The sequence below is a fragment of the Homarus americanus genome, unplaced genomic scaffold, assembly GCF_018991925.1.
Source record: "Homarus americanus isolate GMGI-L3 unplaced genomic scaffold, GMGI_Hamer_2.0 scaffold36970, whole genome shotgun sequence".
NCBI lineage: Eukaryota > Metazoa > Arthropoda > Malacostraca > Decapoda > Nephropidae > Homarus > Homarus americanus.
The window spans coordinates 5962885-5984969 of NW_024740094.1; the positions used below are offsets into that span (position 1 = coordinate 5962885).

General features: G+C 41.3%; 1 protein-coding gene across 1 annotated transcript; it reads right to left on the reverse strand.

The window, feature by feature from the left end:
• Positions 1-405: 405 nt before the first annotated feature.
• LOC121875193 lies at positions 406-21852 on the reverse strand. The gene is made up of 2 exons (XM_042379642.1): positions 21624-21852; positions 406-1414 (listed from the first exon to the last, which is right to left on the reverse strand). Exons 1-2 carry the CDS (start codon positions 21708-21710, stop codon positions 704-706), a joined length of 798 nt encoding a protein of 265 aa, XP_042235576.1. The 5' UTR covers positions 21711-21852; the 3' UTR covers positions 406-703.
• Positions 21853-22085: the final 233 nt, after the last annotated feature.

A 22085-nucleotide genomic window follows, 5' to 3' on the forward strand; every position in this document is an offset into this window, starting at 1 on the left:
TACAGCAGGACAGTACTGTGGGTACAATAGTGAGGTGGTTGTATACGGTACAGCACTGTTTTAACATAAATGAAGAATAACAGTACTGAGCTATTTCAGTACGGTGGTGTAGTTCAGTACTATGGATACATGACTGAGACTGTAATATTCTCTGTGAATAGCTGAAGCAGTGATTTACCCTAGGTACAATATTAATGTCGCACAATACTGTACTGGAGCACTGAAGTACTCTGGGTATAGCACTAAATTACTACAGCACTTTGAGCATTATACTGAAACAGAAAAGAGCTGTATTGTAATGAAGCAGTGCAGTACAAGCGCTATGAATGAGGTACAGTACCGCAGTAACGTTCAAAAGCCCACAAGCTTAAGGAGTTATACAATAAGGTTAGAGAAAGATAAAAATAAATTGTAACCATTTTATATCCCCAAAACATTTAACTTGTCACTATGAACTACAACGAAGTTTGCACAGATAAAGATATACATATGGATATATGACAAAAACAAACAATAAAACAAGCATTAACAGCATGATCCAATACTCGAGTGAATTTCTGAATGTTCCAGCTTTATATTGTAACGACTGAAGCATTATCTTGGTGCTCAGAGTAATGTGAGTGAATATTAAATTTGTATATTGTGTAAAGTACTGGAATGGTTCTGAAATTCATACGACTAAATACATTCAATCAGTGTCACCTTAAATTAGTATTCTCAGATAGGAAAATGAAAAAATTAAGGAGGAGAAACAGAGAGACGCAGCTGAACTATATAATCCCTCTGCATCATGTGAGGTGCCATTATCAGTGTCCTCTTCGTCAGCCTTTGTCTGGGCCATTTTCGCTCTCTCCAGCTTCTCTCTCTCCAGGTCATCGAACCTGGACCCACCGCCCGGGTGTATGGGCAGCAGTTCCTTGGGAAGACCATAGTGGACGATGGGTTCTTGGCCGCGGTTCTTGCCCTCCGTCACGGGTAGAACTACAGGTTCTTGTACCACTTCCATCCCTGGGTTACGTTCAGTTCCAACAGTGGGTTCGAAATCTATCTCTGAGCTTTCCGTCCAGGCAAAGGGCATCGTAGTCTGGTCGAAGGTGCTCTCAGTAACGTGGTGAGATTCTTGTGGTGTGTTGTGGTGAGTATCTCCTTGTGTGTTGTGGTGAGTATCTCCTTGTGTGTTGTGAAGAACACCGGTCATACTATGTTGTGAGGCTACGTCACCTGTAGCATGATGCTTCCCCCCTTCTTCCCCTGAGAAGTGGTGGAGAGACTCTTGTGAGGAAGGGTTGGAGTCTTGATGGACCAGGTGTGGGTTAGGTGCAGGTAGACCCTCGGACAGGCTTGGTGGCTCCACTCCACTTTTGTGTTTTGTAGGATACGTGTTTTCAGTCACCTTCTTCAATCGTTGTCGATCCTGGGGGAAGAATTAATACTTAATATAACGTTTGTGGGGAATATTAGAGAGAGAATAGTTTATTAAGGAACATGGAGTGCATGGTTAGAGCCTAGAGGGGTAACTGAAACAAGCGATATATAATGACATTCCAAAATCTATTATGACTTTTGGAATGATTTTAATGCATAAAATATTTATAATAAGACAAAAGTTGAGAGAGAGGAAGCAGATGTGTAGTGTTGCATTTTAACATTGAGGAATGATCGAGAGAAGGGACACACTCATTAGGAATACTGGCTGGGTTTAACAGGACATGGGCATCCTTCTTCCCGTCAGTGAGACAAATGAAATTATTAAGATATATATAAAAAGGCAGTTTCAGGAACACAATGGAGTTGGTCATATCTGCTAGCACAGTCTCTGAACAGAAAAGACTGATTCTCAACTCAGTTACATATATTCTGGAAAGCTTAGTGAAAATTCTATATTTTGACAATGCAATGTAGGACCACTTTTCGATAATATGTTAGTGTTTCAAGAATTCATGCCTCCACAGTTTCTGTCAGAGCAAATGGCACTCATCAAAGACAGTTGATGTTCCTATGGATATGTTTGTAGTTTGTGTGTGTGTGTGTGTGTGTGTGTGTGTGTGTGTGTGTGTGTGTGTGTGTGTGTGTGTGTGTGTGTGTGTGTGTGTGTGTGTGTTCAGGGTGGTGTAATGCGTCTAGTGTGGCAGCATTATGTTAGTGTTAAGGTGCAAACGCTGCTTGCTACCTCTCGCTTTCAGCTACCGCCGCTGGCTAGCCCTCATGGCGAACAGGGAAGCAACTTGCATAAGTCCTCCTCTACCAGTACACAGCCTTTTCACCAGGCTAGACCAGCAGGGGATCTCGGAGCAGCAGTGGGGCTCAGAGGGACGGCGCATAGGCCCACTGGCATGTGGACTCGTCCTGGTGCCTACCAACTATTGCTCCGTTGCCTTACGAATTAACCTGCAGTGGAGCACCGCATTAGGCAGACATGCTTACAGAACTCCAACAAGACCCCAACGGCGATATAGACGTAAGAGGTGACCAACATGGAAACCCAACGACTACACCAACGGATGATGGCAATACATGATGGACAGGCTACTAAGGCGAAACCCAACAAACTGGGCTATCGGTGTTATATATGTATGTATGTTTATATGCTGCCTTATTGATTGTATATGTTATATATATGTATGTTTATATGCTGCCTTTATTGAATATATATATTATATATTATATTACTTCTTACCAAAGTCAGAAAGTGTTTAGGCTTGTGTAAACACGAAATGTGTTAGGCACGTTGTAACCAAGAACAGAGAATAAACGCCCAGCCAGACCGACCATGTGCTTGTCATTCTCCCATTAAATAACGCAAGATACTACACTGGCAACGAGGATGGGATTCACAAAGTGTTGGTGAAGTCCTTGAAGAGAGGATAGTGGCCACTGAAGGGAAGGCTACTCTGAACCTGGAGAATTTAAGTGAAGAGAGCAACCATGGCTGGCGTCAGTGGATACATGTGGATACATCGGACGATTGGGGGAGTATGATGCAGACAAGGAAGATTTCACATCATAATGTGAGAGAATGGACTTCTTTCTGGCAAATGAATTAATGGACGACGGTGGTGATGCTCAGAAGAAGAAAGCCCTTCAAGAGAAAAGGAAAGCAATCTTTTTGACAGAGGTAGGAGCTAATGTTTATTCTACTCTGGTCAATCTGCTTACTCCAGACAAACCCAAGGACTCCTCACTGATTCAGAGTACCAAGATTCTGAAGCAACATTTTGATCCTGCTCCACTTGAGATCGCTGAAAGTTACAGATTTGGCACCAGAGATAGAGGTAAAGATGAATCAGTAAGTAATTATATAGTAGCTATGAAGAAGTTATCCATTCAGTGTAACTTTGGACAGTTCTTAAACCGAGCTCAAAGAGACAGGTTTGTAATAGGCCTGAATTATGAAAAAATACAGAATAAGTTAATGAACACCACTAACTTAACTTTTGAAAGTGCATGTCAGATAGCTACAAGCATGGAATTGGCCGAGAAAAACATCAGAGAATTTGTTCCCAATGCTGGTAGTGAAACAGTTAGCAGTAGTGGCTCAGTGTGTAAAGTAACTGTAGCTAAAAGGAATAAGTATACCACAAAACAAAGAACAAATGCTGATTTAAAATGTAAGAGGTGCCGAGGGAAACATGAAAGCTTTCAGTGTAAGTTCAAGAATTCAAAATGTTACAATTGTCAACGTATTGGACATATTGCTCCTGCCTGTAGAAGTGATAAAGGTAGAGTATATGCCATTGAAGGTGGAGAGAAGGAAACGAAAAACAGTATTCATGAGAATGTTAGTAATTTTGGATCTGATAATGATGAGAGTGCCCATGTGTTTACTATTTACACCAGTCGTGAAGAGAAAGTTAAACATAGGTATAATGTGGACTTGTGTATTAATGACACACCTGTAACCATGGAAATGGATACTGCAGCTGATTTCTCCATAATGAGTAAAGATATGTATGAGAAACTATTTGCGCATGTGCCTTTAGAAGACTCAGGTGTCAAGTTGAGAACTTATACTGGAGAGATTTTGAACACAGAAGGTAAATTAGAGTGTGAGGTAAAGTACAAAATTCAGAATTTAAAGTTGCCATTAATTATAGCTAGTTATGTGAATAGACCAACTTTATTGTGTGAACTTGAGATGGACTGGAAGGAGATATTTAGTGTTAGAATGTGTAACAGTATTCCAGGTCTTGAGAAATTGCTTGAAAAATACAAGATTTTATTTGTAAAGGGACAGGATGGTATAAAGGGTTATGAAGCTCATATCACCTTTGACAAAGATGTTACACCCATATATGCTAAGTCCAGACCTGTTCCTTATGCATTGAAAGGTGAGGTTGAGAAGGAATTAAACAGACTTGTGAGTGAGGGAATTATTGTGAAAACCGCCAAGAGCAATTGGGCTGCTCCAATAGTAATTGTACCTAAAGCTGATAAATCTGTTAGACTATGTGGTGATTATAAAGTCACCATTAATCAAGCTGTTGAGGATGAGCAATATCCCTTACCCACATCTCAAGATTTGTTTGCTGCACTAACAGGTGGAACTATTTTCACTAAGTTAGACTTGTCCCAAGCATATGCTCAGGTCTCTGTTGATTCTGAAAGTCAACAGTACCTTACCATCAACGCTCATAAAGGATTGTATAAGTTCAAAAGGTTGCATTATGGTGTTAAAAGTGCACAAAGTTATTTCAGTGCATCATGGACAAAATTCTTGTGGGTCTTCCCAATGTGTTATGTTTTCAGGATGATGTCCTTATTGTTGACAGTGACATCCAAAATCATGTCAAAACCCTAGCCATAGTATTCGAAAGATTGTTGGCACACAATGTTAGGCTCAACAAGAGCAAATGTTCATTCCTAGCTAAAGAAGTAACTTATCTTGGCTACAAAGTGAATGCAGAAGGGCTGAGACCTGTAGAAGATAAAGTAGGAGCCATAGTAAATTTACCTGCCCCAAAAAATGTCAGTGAATTGAAAGCTTTCCTAGGTATGATACAGTATTATTCAAGGTTCTTGAGTGGACTTTCATCAGTTTTAGCCCCTCTGCATGAACTATTAAAGAAAGGGATACCATGGAAATGGAAGAGTGCAACTCAGAAGTCATTTGAAGATTGTAAAGCTGCTCTGTCTAGTACTAATGTTTTGGTCCACTATGATACCAGTAGAACACTAAAGCTTGCTTGTGATGCATCGGGCTATGGATTAGGTGCTGTCATAAGTCACATAATGGATAACGGTGAAGAAAGACCCATTGCATAAGCCTCGAAAACTCTTACCCAAAGCGAGAAAAATTATGCACAAATAGAGAAAGAGGCTTTGTCTATCATATTTGGAGTAAAGAAATTTCACCAGTAACTATATGGGAGGAATTTTGTTTTAATAACTGATCACAAGCCTCTCTTGGCAATTTTGGGTCCTAAATCACCTGTTCCTACACTTGCTGCAGCAAGAATGCAGAGATGGGCTTTGATATTGTCGGCATATGACTATGAGATACAGTACAGACGTTCTGATGATCATTCCAATGCAGATGCTTTGTCAAGGTTGCCATGTAGTGGATCAAATGATGGAGTAGAGCCTAAGGTTTATGCTGTAACCATGATAGCAGAAGATTTTCCAATCACCTCCGGGATGATTGCTCATGAAACTAGGAAAGATGTTGTATTAGGAAGAGTCCTGGAGTATACACTAAATGGATGGCCAGAAATTTGTTCATCCTTAGACTTTCAACGTATCATTTAAGGAGATGTCAATTATCAGTAGAACAGGGATGTGTGTTGTGGGGTATGAGAGTGTTAATTCCACAGTGTTTTAGAGGGCAAATTTTGAATGAACTGTATCTTGAACATCCAGGTATATGTGCTATGAAAGCACTGGCCAGAAGTTTTTTGTGGTGGCCTAAACTGGATGGTGAAATAGAAATGATGGTACGTGAGTGCTCTGTTTGTCAGAATGTTAGGAGTATGCCACCGAGCACACCTTTGAAAACCTGGAAATGGCCTACCCGTCTCTTCCAAAGAGCACACATTGACTTAACATAAGAACATAAGAACATAAGAATGGAGGAAACTGCAGCGGGCCTATTGGCCCATACTGGGCAGTCCCGTTTACACCCAACCCCTATTGCTCATATAAGCATCCAACCTATGTTTGAAGCTATTCAGCGTATTCGAGTTAATGATAATATTTGGTAACTTGTTCCATTCATCCACCACTCTGTTTCCAAACCAGTGTTTACCTATTTCCCGCCTAAATCTTAATTTGTCTAATTTAAAACCATTGTTACGAGTTCGCTCCTGGTTGGATAGTTTGAGTACCTTTGTAATGTCCCCTTTGTTTAGCCCTGACTTCCATTTATACACCTCTATCATGTCGCCCCTCGCTCTACGTCTCTCGAGGGAGTGCAAATTAAGATGCTTTAACGTTCCTAATGCCTGGGATTAGTCTTGTCATTCTCCTCTGAATTCTTTCCAAGGATTCTATATCCATTCTGTAATACGGTGAACAGAACTGAACTGCGTAATCCAGGTGTGGTCTCACAAGAGCAAGATACAGTTTTAGGATGACCTCGCTAGTCTTGTAACTAACACTCCTTTGTATGAACCCAAGTACTTTATTAGCCTTGTTACGAGCAAAACACATTGTTTACTTGGCTTACGGTTCCTGCTTATCATTACTCCTAAATCTCTCTCGCAGTCGGATTTCTCTATGGCATCGTTGTTCATCTGGTATCTGGTTTCCCTGTTTACATCTCCTATACTGAGTACTTTACATTTGTCCACGTTGAATTTCATCTGCCATTTTTCCGACCATTCGAAAAATTTGTTTAGATCTTCCTGTAGTTTTGCTGAGTCCTCGTCAGATTTAATAACACGTCCTATTTTAGTGTCATCAGCAAATTTACTTATGTTGCTGTCTATGCCGATATCTATGTCGTTTATGTATATAATAAATAATAATGGTCCAAGTACTGAGCCTTGGGGAACTCCACTTGTGACGTTGCTCCAATGGGACTTAGTGCCGTTAATGCTCACTCGCTGTTTCCTGTCCTGTAACCACGCCCTAATCCATTTAAGGATGTTACCTTTGATGCCATGAGCTTCTACCTTTCTAATTAGTCTTTCGTGGGGGACTCTGTCGAAGGCTTTGCTAAAGTCGAGATATACCACATCATAATTGTGCCCCTCGTCCACCGATTCGAAAACTGATGAAAAGAATGTTAATAGATTAGACAAGAACGTCCGCTTGTGAAGCCATGCTGGGAATCATTGATCAATCAGTGCTTCTCCAGGTGATTTCGAATAGAGTTTGAAATGATTGCTTCCAGTAATTTGCCTACTATTGATGTTAGACTGATTGGGCGGTAGTTAGAGGATAGTGATCTATCTGTGATAAGGGAACAGACAAATTTCTTGTATTAATTGATAGTCATTCAAAGTGGATTGATGTTAAGCATATGTACAGTACTAATGCTGGTAGCACCATTGATGAATTTAGATTAATATTTGCCGAACATGGAATACCAGAAGAGGTAGTTTCTGACAATGGTCTTCCATTCCAATCATCAGAGTTTAAAAACTTCATGAGATTCAACGGTGTAAAGCATGTACTGACCCCACCCTATCATCCTGCCTCTAATGGTGCAGCTGAGAGATCAGTTAGAATTGTAAAGGAAGCACTTTCCAAGCAGGTAATTCAAGGAACTGTTGGAAAATCAATGAAACACAGCAAATTTTTTACTCAGATACAGAACCACGCCACATAGTGTGACAGGATGTACTCCTGCAGAGTTAATGGTGAAGAGACAGTTGAGAACAAGATTAAGTTTAGTTCAGCCAAGTCTGTTTGAAGTTGTAGAGAGGAAACAAGCTCAACAAAAAATGTACCATGATAAGAGTTCCAGTGAAAGAGTGTTCAAGGTAAATGATAGGGTGAGAGTTAGGAACATGGCTAAAGGTTATGGTTCTGTACATGCAAAGTGGATAACTGGTGTCACTGACAAGGCATGTGGATCTAGGACATATTTAGTGAAATGTGGTAACTCTGAGATATGTTCATGTGGGTCACATCATTCAGGCACATGCCGAGATGAATGTAGCACCAGGACATGATGATAAACTTGACACAGTTTCAGATGATCATCAATGATGATCATCTGCAAATGCATATTTTGCGTGATTTCTATGATAAGTGCATATTACCTAGATAACTGCATATAAATGCATATTTTGGTAAAATATTCATCTGGCAGTATCTCTTTGTTGCCACTGAATGAGCACACGTGGTACTGGGAGGTGAGGTGAGGTGTGGTTAGGTGAAGTGAGGTGAGGTCACGTCGCTTTAATCTGTCGTTTCCACACCTGGTCATGACTCATTGGTATTTCTGGGTTAACCCCACCCCCTGACTGCTGTTGCTGCAGCAGAGTAGACTAGTGAGTTAGTCAGTCAGGAACAGTGCTGCTGTGTGGAGCTACTCTCTTCTGCTGCTCGTGAAAATGCCGAAAGTACAAAGAAACCAAAATGAAGTGCTGAGATCATATGTAAAGGAATTTGATGCATTTACTACTGATGGAAGTGTACTGTTTTGTAAATATTGTGAAGCACCAGTGACAGCGAGCAAGAAATTTCAAGTCCAACAACACCTTAAAACAAGCAAGCACATCCGACTCGAACCTGTTAAGTCCAATAGTGCACAAAAGGAGCAACAACTACTTCTTGCATGTTCCAGTAAGTCAAAATACCCAGATGTAAATCAACTGATAGCCAACGTCAAGAAAATCTTTCTCAAGGCACCTTCTCGAACTGCGAGATTTTCAGAAATCGCTCCAAGTACACCACTTCCTCCTTCACCTGTGGTGACAAGATGGGGAAGCTGGATCGATGCTGCAACGTACTATGGGAAAAACTTCGACGTCATTGAAGCTGTTATTGCGACATTCGACCCTGAGGAGGCTCAGAGCATTCAGGAAAGCAAGATCTTACTTGAAACTGAAGGAATAAAGGAAAGCTTGCTCTTCATTGCAATGAATTTTGCGTGCATCTCATCAACAATTACTAGACTTGTAGAAAGGGGACTACTGCTGTCCTCGGCAATTTCGTTGGTTAATGGTGTTTTTGATGAACTGAAAAGTTTGCAGTCTGATGCTTACTATGGTAAACTGAGTAACGTGTTGTACAAAAACAAGGGATTTGAAAAGCTGAAAAAAGTCAGTCAGATAATGTCTGGTGATGCTATTATTGACGAGACGGTACAGCCACTCACTATGTCAGACCTCCTATGTATGAAACATGCACCAATCGTCTCGTGTGATGTAGAAAGGGTGTTCTCAGAATATAAAGCTATGCTGACAGACAACAGGCGGGGTTTTAACTTTGAGAACTTACGCCACCATGTCATCATCAAATGCAACCACAATCTGTAATGTCTGAAAATATGTCAGCCTATAATGTAAATACATGTTCATATATATTTTTTGAAGCACTTTCACATATATATGTTAAATGCATTACGTATATTGCTTAATAAACATTAACATTAGTTTATATTAACTATTTTGTTTCCGTATAACCTGCATTCTTGGCTTTATAAGTGACATTTTTAGTGCATTTAAATACATATTTCCCCTGTTTTTAGTGCATATTTGCATGCATATTTCATGGTTTTTTAGTGCATAACTATCTGGCCCTAATCATCATGATGATGATGTCAAAGATGATGTTTCCCAGCATCCACTCACTGTGTCAACTGACTGTAGTGATGATATGTCTGTCACTGATAATGCACAGAGTGCAAGTGAAACCCCTGTAAAACTTGATGGAGGGAATAGTCCAAGAAGATCAAACAGAGTTAGGAGACCTGTAATTAAATTAGACCTCTAATTATCTGAATTGTGAACAGGCCTTTCAAAACTGTTTAGTTAGAAGTTATATTTGTTGTGTTCTATTCTCTTCTTCCTCTGCCATATGTAATTCTGTAAGTTTTGTTTATTTAGGATTTGTAGCAGCCATGCTTCTTTTTTGAAATATATATATATATATATATATATATATATATATATATATATATATATATATATATATATGTTTATATGCTGCTTTTATTGATTATATATACATGATATATATTATGTTACTTCTTACCAAAGTCAGAAAGTGTTTAGGCTTGGGAAACACGAAATGTGTTAGGCATGGAGTAACAATAACAGAGAATAAACGCCCCAGCTAAACCGACCATGTGACTTGTCATTCTCCCATTAAATAACGCAAGATACTACAATCGGCAGTCCATTGCAACTCTCCCTCTGCCTCACCACATAAATCAACTCACACGCAGCCATCATCCAGCTCATACTTCACACCATCATCAAAACCTCATGAAGCTCTGAGTTCCACTGAATCACTCACGTCACACCTTCTTCCTCAGTGCATAACCTCTAACACTGGATGCAGAGAATAACATCAAGGAGGCCTTTTTACACCGACCTTGACAGAGTGCTAACCTCTATCCCCAGAGAAGATAAGGTTGTGCTCCAAGGTGACTTCAATGCCAGAGTTGGCAGAGATGCTGACATTTGGCAGGGAAGCATAGGGAGAAATGGACTGAGCAAAACCGTGTAATCCCAACGACCTACTCCACCTCAGAAAGTGCTGCACACGTCATTATCACCAATACCTTGTTTAGGCAGACAGACAAGTTCAAGGGTTCTTGGCAACACCCACGATCCAAACACTGGCATCCCATTGATTACATCATTGTCAGAGAAAGAGATCGCCGAGATGTCATCATCCGTGCCACACGTCGCTCAGACCACTGTGATACTGATCATAGGTTCGTCAGAGCCAATCTCTAACTTCAAGTCGCCCCAAAACGGCAAAGGCAACAAGCCTCCAGAGTAGCTTTTAACACTCAGCGTGTGGAGGATCTAGCAGTACATCATGCTTTCAGAGAGCAGCTTGAATGTGGGCTGCAACAACTTATCCCAGAGCTGAATGGGATATTCTCGGCACTGTCATGACAAAAACCTGCAGAGAGACCCTCGGCCAGATCGAAAGAATACATCAGGACTGGTTTGATGATAATTACCCGGAAATCAAAGTACTGGTCGATGATAAACGTGCTGCTTTAACTGACTGGCATAACAACCTCACTCGAACCAATAATGATACCTTCTGCAAGAAGAAATCGGCAGCCCAGCACGAACTTCGCATGTGAAACACAATATTTTTTAGATCAACACAAGATGCGCGAATTTTTCAAGTCCACTAAAACATTTTATGGGTCAATCACTCATGGTACAGCCCCCCTCCACTCATCCAAACGTAACTCCCTAAGTAAAGACGAAGAAGGCATCCTTCAGTGCTGGAAAGAGCACTACCATTCGCTGCTCAATCGAAACATCGATGTGGATGTCCTGACTACCAAGTTAGTCCCTCAGCATGCAGAGCTGACCACCCTCAGCTATCCTCCATCCCTGGATGAGGTAGCTACTGCCATCAAACAGATGAAAACATAACACCCTCAGGGACTGATGGAATCACAGCTGAGGTGTATAAAGCCGGAGGTCCACCTGCTTACCACCCGTCTCCACTCTCTCCTGGAGAATATATGGGAAAAGGGAGACCGGTCAGACTGTCACGCGGAATCTTGCTGCTGTCCGTACTTGGCAAGATTATCGTCCAAGTCCTCCTAAACAGACTTCTTTCTGAAGCGGAAAACTTTCCCCAAAAATCTCAATGTGGCTTTAGACCATCAAGTGGCACTACTGACATGATTTATGCTGCTGCCAGATACAGGAAAAGTTCAGAGAACAGCGTCTTGACGTGTACATGGCTTTCAACGACCAAACCAAGGCCTTCGATTCAGTCTACAGGGAAGCCCTCTGGCGGACCCTCAGCCATTTTGCCTGCCCACCAAAATTCATCGCCATTGTGAGGCAACTCCACGATGGCATGAATGGCAGTGTCCTGCACAATGGCACCCAGTCTGAGTTATTCCCCATCCAAACGGAGGTGAAACAAGGATGTGTACTGGCACCATTCTCTTTTGCATTTTCTTGCTGCCTTCCTTACTCGTGCCAGTGCCAATTTAGCCAGCAGGGAGGACATCCAGTACTAGATAAAGGGTCTTTTTAGCACAGGACGACTCCAAGGAGGAGCAAAGGTGTCGGCAGCTTCCATTACTGAACTTCAGTACCCTTGTCGCTCACACTGAACACGACCAACAGGAGATCCTGAAAACCTACACAGATGCCTATGCACACTTCGGCCTCGAGGTGAATGTCCTGTAACAAAGAAGGGTCACACCTCCATGTATATATATACTGCATTGTCACCTTTATCTACAGGGCTTACTTCACACTACCCAAACCACTAGTTAACCAGCAGTCAACTAGTAGGCACAGGAGTCATGAGACGGCTCCTGATTGTTGGGAAAACCATCGCCGGCTGTTGGGGGCACCATCTATGACAGGTGACGTCTACCCTATCCCTGGGGCTCCAGGACATTCATATTCTCCTCACGTCGGCGACTTGTTCTCCCTGCCTGCTCTGTCGTGAAGTTGAGCGACTTGTTAGCTACACTCTACCGATGCACAAGGAAATCTACTGGCCAGCTATTTGTAACATGTATTAGTACAGCTGAGTGCATTATTTTTCACCCTTGTATATGAGTTTTACATTAATTATATAAAAATCACTTGCCTATTTTTCACGTCCTACTATTTATACTGTGTAGGGTGTTGTCATGTCAACCAAGAGTGTGGTATCAAATATTCAATTAAGCCAAGTAATGAAATAATAACTAAACCTACAGTAAAATTTAATAACTAGAAAAGTTCAAAATACAAACAGATTGTTATTTGTTAGGTAATTGGGCATTAGTATTACAAGGTATTTTAATTAAATAATTTCTGTCAAAAAGCCCCTAGACACACACAGGTAAGGAAATCATTTAAAATTTTGAGACTAAAATATAAGTAAAAGTTAAGGTAAAGGAACTGAAGACATTTTCCTTATTAGATTCTCTTTCAACCTACCCCTGGTTCAGCCACACCTTCACCATCCATCCAGTTTAACGGTACTACCCTCTCTAATGTTACCCACTTTCAGTATCTCGGCTCACACCTGTCCACAACCACGAACATCGATGAAGAGGTTCAACATTGGATCAGAGGTGCATCCCAAGCCTTTGGCAGACTCCGTACCCATGCCTTCAGCTGTAGGGAGCTGAAATTATCTACAAATTGACAAGTATATCGAGCACTGGTCCTACCCACCCTGCTATATGGCAGCGAGACATGGGTCACATACAGGAGGCACCTCAAGGCACTCGAAAACTTTCATCAACGTAGTCTACGTTCCACCCTCCAAGTTCGCTGGGAAGATAAGAGAACACATGCCAGTATTCTCGCTGACACCAACAGTAGGTGCATCGAGGCTCCCATTATTCATGAACAACTATGTTGGACTGACCATGTTACCCGAGGGACGACAGTAGACTGCCAAAGCAGCTACTTTAGAGTTACCTAACGAATATTATACGTAACACTGGCGTCAACTGAAAGTCATAAGGAGACTTAAGGCAAACATGAAAAAGTGCCAAATCGACCCCCTCACCTGGGAGACGATTACTCCACACCGTAAAGGTTGGAGGAGTACCACACGAGGTGTCAATACTTTCGAGTTAGCCCGACTGCATATCGAGGCAGATAAGATGATTGCCAAACCCCACAATCCTCCCGCACTAGATGTAGCCCACATGTGCAACATCTGTGGACGACCGTGCTGGTCCCGTATTTGCCTTCAACAACCTCAGAGGTTCACCAACGAAGGTGACATCCCTAATAACTCATATCATTGTATCATAGCTGGATGGTCGTCATACTCGATTCCAAGTGACAGCAAAGTAGTTGTGTATGTAATGCCATCAGATAAGTAGGCCCAGAAGAAATTGGAATACAGCTCAAGATTAACCTTGAATTTAAATCAAAGTTGAGGATGTTGACGAATACAAATGACTCTCTCCAAATAGCGGCCATCTCAAAATCCCAAAAGGTGATCATCTTAAAATCCGAGATGACTGTTGTACCTATTGATTTGTATACCATCCTGTCTAATCAATAGTCACCGGAAACATAAAATCTAAGATTAACTACCGGTTCTTCAAGGCTGAGATATTGATACATATAGGTTTAGATCGGTCTAAATTGGTGATTTGGTGGCCATTTTGAATTTCACCCTCCAGAAAAATTGCTCAAGGGCAACAAGATGGCATCAAGGTAATAGGCAGCTGTCAAACAAGGAGGTACTACCGCCTGGGAAGATATTGGAAGCATAATGTATAAGCATAATGTATTGTCTAATGGTAGACCCTGCTACCATATGGAAATTTTGATCAAATGCCAGGTTGATGATCTGACTTTTTGCCTCATTTACACACAATTGCAGGGTCTCAATTGTTTCTCTCACTTTGACAACACAACATACATACGGTATATCGTTTCTCACTCTTGATCTTTATTATTATTATTATTATTATTATTATTATTATTATTATTATTATTATTATTATTATTATTATTATTAATATAATTTTATTATTATATTTTGCCCCCAGGCCCCGAAATGGGTCAGTGACCTGTGCCCGTGGGCTAATCCCGTAAAAAAAAAAAAAAAATGACACCCTAATGAGTCGGGATCAACCAAAAACCCTTATATCCCCTTCATTGTAAAGGTGAGGTACAAAATCAGTCTCCTGCCATCCGACTATACTGCATATCAATATATTCACGATCTCCAGCCTGTGGTCCATTATTCGCTATGTGGCATCACGAAAATTGTGACCAAGTCCCAGATTGCTGATCTGTCTTTCTGCCTCACTTACACACAATTGCAGGGTCTCAAATGTCTCTCTTACTATTGACACCACAACATACAGTATAAACCTTTCTCACTCTTGATCTGTTCTATTCTTTCTATTCTTTTATTTTCCTATGATGTCAGTTGACAATAAAATTAAAGGAGCCTTCTCGGATGGGTCCCACTGGCGAAGGTTATGGACCCGAGGGCCGATCTGATCATCATTAAACTACTGGGGCCTCAACTGACGTGACCGCGGGTAGAATCGGCTTTCCTCGCACTTCCTTTTTCCAATATTCACGGCCTGAGATCCAATTATCTTTCTGTGGAGCACCATCTATTAACCTCTTCCCCCGACCTATTACTACTATCTGACCTTCAACTGATCAAAGCAGCTTCACCCAAACCTTTTCAAGTCTCCAACTACAACCTTTATACCTCCTTCCGTTGTAAGGGAGGTTGTGTACCTACTGCAACTCACGCACACCTACTGCTCGACTCACGGATCTTGAATCTTCCTTTATGATGTCATCTGGCTCAAAATATCTCCACCAACTATGACTGTTTTTCTTTGTTTCCTATACTGTTCTCCAAACTCTACCAACTATTTGGAGCTCTTTGACTATCTCACTTCGTGTCATGAGTTGTTGCTATCCGCACACCCCAACACCGAGATCCTCTACCTAGGGATTTTCATTGTACATCACAGAGAGTGGCTTGGCTCTGCAGGGATGACCCAGGTGGAGCTGAGGCACTTTTTCTCTTTACTTAATGATCTGGAACAAATAATTTAACACCCTGCACGTGTTCCAGATCGACACTATCAACTTACTAACATTCTTGATCTTTATTCTACCTCTAACCCCTAATACTATTCATACTCAATTTCTGTCCCCTTAGGGTCTTTTGATCACAATCTTGTGTCTATTAAATCAAACTGGGCACAACCACCTCCCCCACTCCCCTGTAAACACCAACTATGGCACTATCGGAGGGCAAACTGGCAATCCTTGCGAGAATTCTCCGACTTTCCTTGGGATGAATGTTGCATTTCCACTCGGGACGCCTAGGTCTGTGCTGACAGCATTTAGTCGGCTGAAATTATGGATTTACAGCAAAAAAATTCCTACAAAAGTTTGTCAACTGTTTATTGTAGTATCAGGTGTGCTTAATAACATATCAAAAGTCTACCACAGTCTGACCACGAGAAAGGTATAATTTTCAAGATGGCGTCGAAGTTAGCCACCAGATCCTTAAAATGCCCGTTACTCCTTCATTATTCATCCTAGACAAGTAATTTTGGTGCCTAACCCCATGCTTTGTGGATCTAGGAATCCAATTAGCATATCTAAATTATAGTGAAGTCATTACATAATTACATAATTTAAGATGGATGACCAATATGGCCACCAAACTATGAAAATGCCCGTTACTCCTTCATTATTCATCCTAGACAAGTAATTTTGGTGCCTAACCCCATGCTTTGTGGATCTAGAAATCCAGTTAGCATATTTAGAATAATAGTGAAGTGATTACAGAATTACAAAATCCAAGATGGCGGACAAATATGGCCACCAAACTATGAAAATGCCAATGACTCCATCATTATTCATCCTAGACAGGTAATTCTGGTGCCTGACCCCTTGTTTTGGGCATCTAGGAAACCAATTAGCATATTTAATATAGTGTAGTAATTACTGGTAGTACAAATCCCATAATATATATTTCTGAAAAATACCTTTGATCTGAACCAGGTTTACAAATAGCCATAGTCACACTTCCTGTTAAGATTGATTATGTGGATTCTCACAGTTTTCAATTTGACATGGTCCACAAGGGTGTGCATGGTAGTCCGTATCCTCCGCTACTACAACGTGTTCGGCAGGCAATTGTGCAATTACAGTGGACCATCTGCAGGAGGCTTTCTGGCACAGCAGTTTTCTTGGTCATAACTGGCACAAACTGATTGTCCTCCAGCTTCCATCCCCAATCCACTGCATTCATGTCACTCTCTCTTTCCAGCCACACCATGATCTGGTAATACACTCTAGCTATGATATTTAGTCGAGGACTTGGTAGGAGGAGACGTTCTGGGGTAAAAAATGACTTGGCGGACAATTTTCTTGATCAAAAGGTTGTAGCGCAAGAGGCAAGTGAATCGTGCCACTAAAAGAACTGCCATCGCCTTGCTCCCAAGGTCCTCTATGACACTGTTTGCTTGATAGAAACGCATTCGCACAGGTCTGAATGGTCAATTCACCATTCACAAGTTTCTGGAATGCTGACTTTGCCAACACTGAAAATGCGGTAAGTTGTGTCACATCCTAGCGTGGATAAACAGCAACTGAGAACACATGTCACCCAGAACTTGTTTCATCTCACTGATGTTGTACACCTTAGGAACTGTGGACTTGTCCGAACGAAAATAGAGGCCCCTATTGTTTGCTTCAGCATAGTGGAGGAGAAGAATGAGCAGGTCTGTATCCTCCCTTATCAAGGTCGTGAGCTGATGTTGTGACGCCTTGATTGCAGCCTTGACAATGTCCATGTCTGCATCCCCTAATGCATTGATAACAGTGGAGCTCTTTCTGTGGTTCCTCAGTTACAAGATCAATAAGTCCTTGTTTGCAAGATCTGGAAAGGAAATCATCCTTTCCTCCAACAAACCAGTTTTTGCATTGAAGCTGATGATGGGTTTGCCCACGTCGCTGATGCGTATTGTCTTTTGATGGAAGGACCTTCACTATAGCCATCAAAACTACGGTTGCTTTTCCATAATGGCGTATGGTAAAGTCAGCATACATCCGTGCAATGGCACCATAACTGTCATCCTTTTTCCATGGCGCGGATGAACCAGGGAACCACCGTCAAGGACATAATGTTCAGTTAGTGGGATAGAATCCATGACAACTTCTATTGATTTCTTGCTTGAATACTTAGCAACTGCATGTGCTAGGCCACCAAAACATGGGGTTAGACATCAAAATTACTTCTCTGGGATGAATAATGAAGGAGTAACAGGCATTTTTAGGATTTGGTGGCTATTCGACGCCATCTTGAAAATTAGACCTTTTTCGTAGTCAGACTGTGGTAGACTTTCGATATGTTATTAAGCACACCTGATACTACAATAAACAGTTAAGAAACCTTTTGTAGGAATTTTTTTAGGGTAAGGTGGTTTTTTTTCATAAATGCAGCCGCCTAATTGCTGGGGTTATACTCGCTGGTATGAGTGCATTTATCCCATCTTCTACCAAAACTCTCACTTTACAATCATGGTTTGATTGCTCCTGTTCTCTTGCATGTAGAGAGAGAGAGAGAGAGAGAGAGAGAGAGAGAGAGAGAGAGAGAGAGAGAGTGGTTATGAAACTATCTCCTTCTCCTATTACCCACTCCTCTTTCATTACTTCTAGGACTGTAAGGCTAATCTTCGTCGGGTCAAGCGGAATTTTATAAAAAGAAACACCGCTGTCCTGACTAAATCTTCTTCTAGTAAATCCTTCTGGTCCTTAGCCAAAAACATCTGTAATAACTTCTATACTTCCTATTTCCTCCTCTCTTCCGACCTGATAACTCTATAGCCAACTCTCCCCCTGATAAAGCCAATCTTTGGCACCTTATTCCCTACTTCACCTTAGACGATTTCAACTCTATCCCTCCTACTCCTGTTCTTCCAACTGAACCTATGCACTTTCCTATAATCTCCACTCGTAGAGTTGCTGGTGTGTTATCCATGTTGGAAGTGAATAACGCACATGGACCGGACGGAATACCCTCTCGTGTTCTGAGGGAGTGCGCTAAAATTCTAGTCCCTGTGCTTGCTCGCTTCTTTTGCCTTTGCCTCAGAACTCAACTTTTCCTTCTTCTTGGAAGCATGCCTCGGTTCAACCAGCCCATCACAAAGAAGGGTGACCATTCCAATCCCTCTAACTATCGCCCCATTGCTCAACTTCATCCTCCTTTAAGATTTTCGAAACTATCTTAACTCCCATTTTCTCCGTCACCTTGAACGCCTTTCTCTTTCGTCGGATCACCAGTATGGCTTTCGCTAAGCGAGATCTTCTGGTGATCTGCTCTCCTACTGCACCCATCTCTGGTCATCCTCTCTTAGGGGTTATGGGGATACTTTCGTTGTGGCCCTCTACATCTCCAAAGCATTTGACAGGGTATGACACAAGTCTTTGCTTTCTAAACTTCCCTCTTATGGTTTCTCTCCCCCACTTTGTTTTCAAATTTCTAGCTTCCTTGAGAGCCGATCCATGGCAATTGTTGTCGAGGAATCGATCTCTCGCTCTTTCTCTTCCAATAGTGGTGTCCCACAGGGTTTTGTTCTTTCACCTACTCTCTTCCTTCTTTTTATCGATGATTTACTTCACACTACGAGTAATTCTATCCATTCTTACGCTGATGATTCTACTGTACTCTTCACTCTTCTTCACATTTTCCCATTCCCCTAATTCTCATTTTTGACCTGTTTCTAGAGTGGATATAATTTCATCCATCAATGCAGATCTGTGCAGGATCTCCGAATGGGGAGATAGAAACTTGGTTAAATTCAATAGTAATAAAACTCAGTATTTATCAATTACACTTTTCAATTTAGATGATCTCCCACCAATCACATTTCAGGATGCAATCATTCTGCCAAATTCTAATATGCTCCCGAAAGCTGGAAATGCTGTACAGATGCCGTAGCTACTTCAGTCCTGAGCAGTTGCTTAGAGTTAATAAGTGATTCATTTGTCCTAACTTGGGGTGGCTCTTCTTTTGCCCAACTGTTAGATAAGGTGGAATCAAAGGCATTTCGTCTGATTGACTCTCCTACTTTAGTTGATAATTTTTCTTCCCTTCTCTTCGCCATAATGTTGCTTCACTCTCTCTCTCTCTTTTACAGGTACTTTAACAGGCATCCTGTACCTCTGTGGATGTCGGTCACACTAGAATAGCCCGTTATAGTACATCCTTCTTTCCTCACACAGCCAAACTGTGGAATGCTCTGTCTTCTTCTGTGTTTCCATACTCATACAATCTGTCTCACTTCAAAAAGCTGGTTTCCAGCATCTTCGTGGTGTAGATTATTTTAATCTTTTTCGTTTCTTTTTCAAGTTCTTTTCACTCTTATTTTTTCGCCTCCTTGGTTCCGTTGTCGGTCGATGACCTGTGCCCGGGTGGGCCATTCTCCGCAAAAAAAAAAAAAAAGTAGTTTCCAAAGCCCACGATGTCACACATCAGTGTAATGAAAGACAGAAGTCGTGTCGTTGTTATATATATGTATGTTTATATGCTGCCTTATTGATTGTATATGTTATATATATGTATGTTTATATGCTGCCTTTATTGAATATATATATTATATATTATGTTACTTCTTACCAAAGTCAGAAAGTGTTTAGGCTTGTGTAAACACGAAATGTGTTAGGCACGTTGTAACCAAGAACAGAGAATAAACGCCCAGCCAGACCGACCATGTGCTTGTTATTCTCCCATTAAATAACGCAAGATACTACAGTCGTAAATTTTTTGAAAACATATGCCGAAGGGCTAAAACTTTTGGTGTGCTCTGCCTTGTGGTAGGGCTCTCATGTTTCACGATATTTAATCTCCGGACAAACCCGACACGAATTTTGTCTTTGATTGTACCTCAAAAACAGTTGAACCATGGAGAGGGGTAGCCAGTAATATCAATGATTCGCACAATTACTCACTTTCCCCGATGATCATTCATTATTAGATATTTGTGTCCGTATTCCACAAATAAAATGGTTGGCTACTATTTCGAACCATCATTTTTTGAACAATTTGAAGCTTGTATCAAGCCAGGCCTGTCTCACACAATAATCTTAGGACATTCCTGTGCAGATAGTGACATCTGACATTTGTTGTTGCGTAATGTTTATAGGACAACTGGTTAAGATGCCAATGCCTGTGTCCTCAGCTGCTGCTCCTGTGTCTTGTATCAGTGGAGATAGTCTAAATCTGGCTCTGATCTGTTGTAAGTCACACCATTGAAAAGTATATTACCACAGTAAATTTTCAAATGCTTCACCATACACTTCAAAACACATGTTATTCAGCGTAAATACAATGCCTTAACTCTCATTAGCATGTCCTTGTTGCATTCAAATGTGATTTTCTGCTTTAGTTCTTCATTGGTTCTTGAACGATCTTGTTAGGCGACAGATTTAAGTTGACCTAAAAAGAACCGAGAGGCGTGAAGTTCGTGTACACTCGAGGAGTCCAGCTCTGTTGGTAGTTTGGGACAATGAGAATACTGTACCACGATAAAGAGTGCTTCACACGTGTGTATAATTGTGTGATACTGTGATGATGCCATGATTTACACAAAAATACTTTGTTCTGCGAAACACTGCAGAAGCAATGAAGATGTCTTGAAATTGAGCTGGATGCACGCCATTATAGTTAATTTTCCTCAAGACTGTGGAAGTCCCATTTCATCATGTCAAATATTGGAAGTGACCTAACATTTAGCTTTGAACTTTGGGGAAGGGAAGTTGGTTAGTGAAGACGCTCTCATTGTTAAAGGAGCTCCGAACCTAAACTTGAACAATTTTACCACTTATTCACTGCACAATTTCTTATTATATAATAGAACATAATTTCCCACAATTCTTAGTTATTGATCACTTTTGCATACTGTATAGGTTTCCTCAACATAATTAAGTTTTTGGTGAAAGAAACTATATGAATGTCAAGTGTACATGTGTATGTCCACACAGAATACTCCCAACAACTATAACATTAACCTTCACAAGGCGAGGATGAGGCATCTCCTCCAGGTCTGCGAGCTCGTCCTCCAGCTGCTGATCCTCCAATACTCGTTTCTCTAACATGTGGGGGTGAAGGTTTTTCTGGGGGGGTTGGAGGGTGTCGTGGGGAGGCCTGGAGAAGGGGGTCACGTCAAGGTCGGGCTGCACTTTCTCCCCAGCCGCTGCCACTACCAACACCGCCGCCACCTGTAAAACACACACCTGTGAGACATCTGTGTGGTAGACAACGTTGGGGGACAGTGAGACCTCTGTGTGCTAACCAATACTGGGAAAGGGACGGAAGGGGAAGAAAGAAATTAATGAAAGTTAATTAGGGAATGTGGAACGAAAAGGGAGGATGAAAGGATGGATGGAGAGGAATAGGTTCAGGGAAGGAACAAAGCAGAGTGTGGGGGAAAAATTAAGAGTAGAAGGGGAGAGGGGAAGATATAAAAGTAT

Excerpts from the sequence above, each read along its gene's own strand:
- LOC121875193 (XM_042379642.1), bottom strand. The coding sequence starts at position 21,710 with ATGTTAGAGAAACGAGTATTGGAGGATCAGCAGCTGGAGGACGAGCTC. Across the intron at positions 1,415-21,623 it reads CTCATCCTCGCCTTGTGAAG|GATCGACAACGATTGAAGAA; the intron begins GTTAATGTTATA and ends TTCTTCCCCCAG.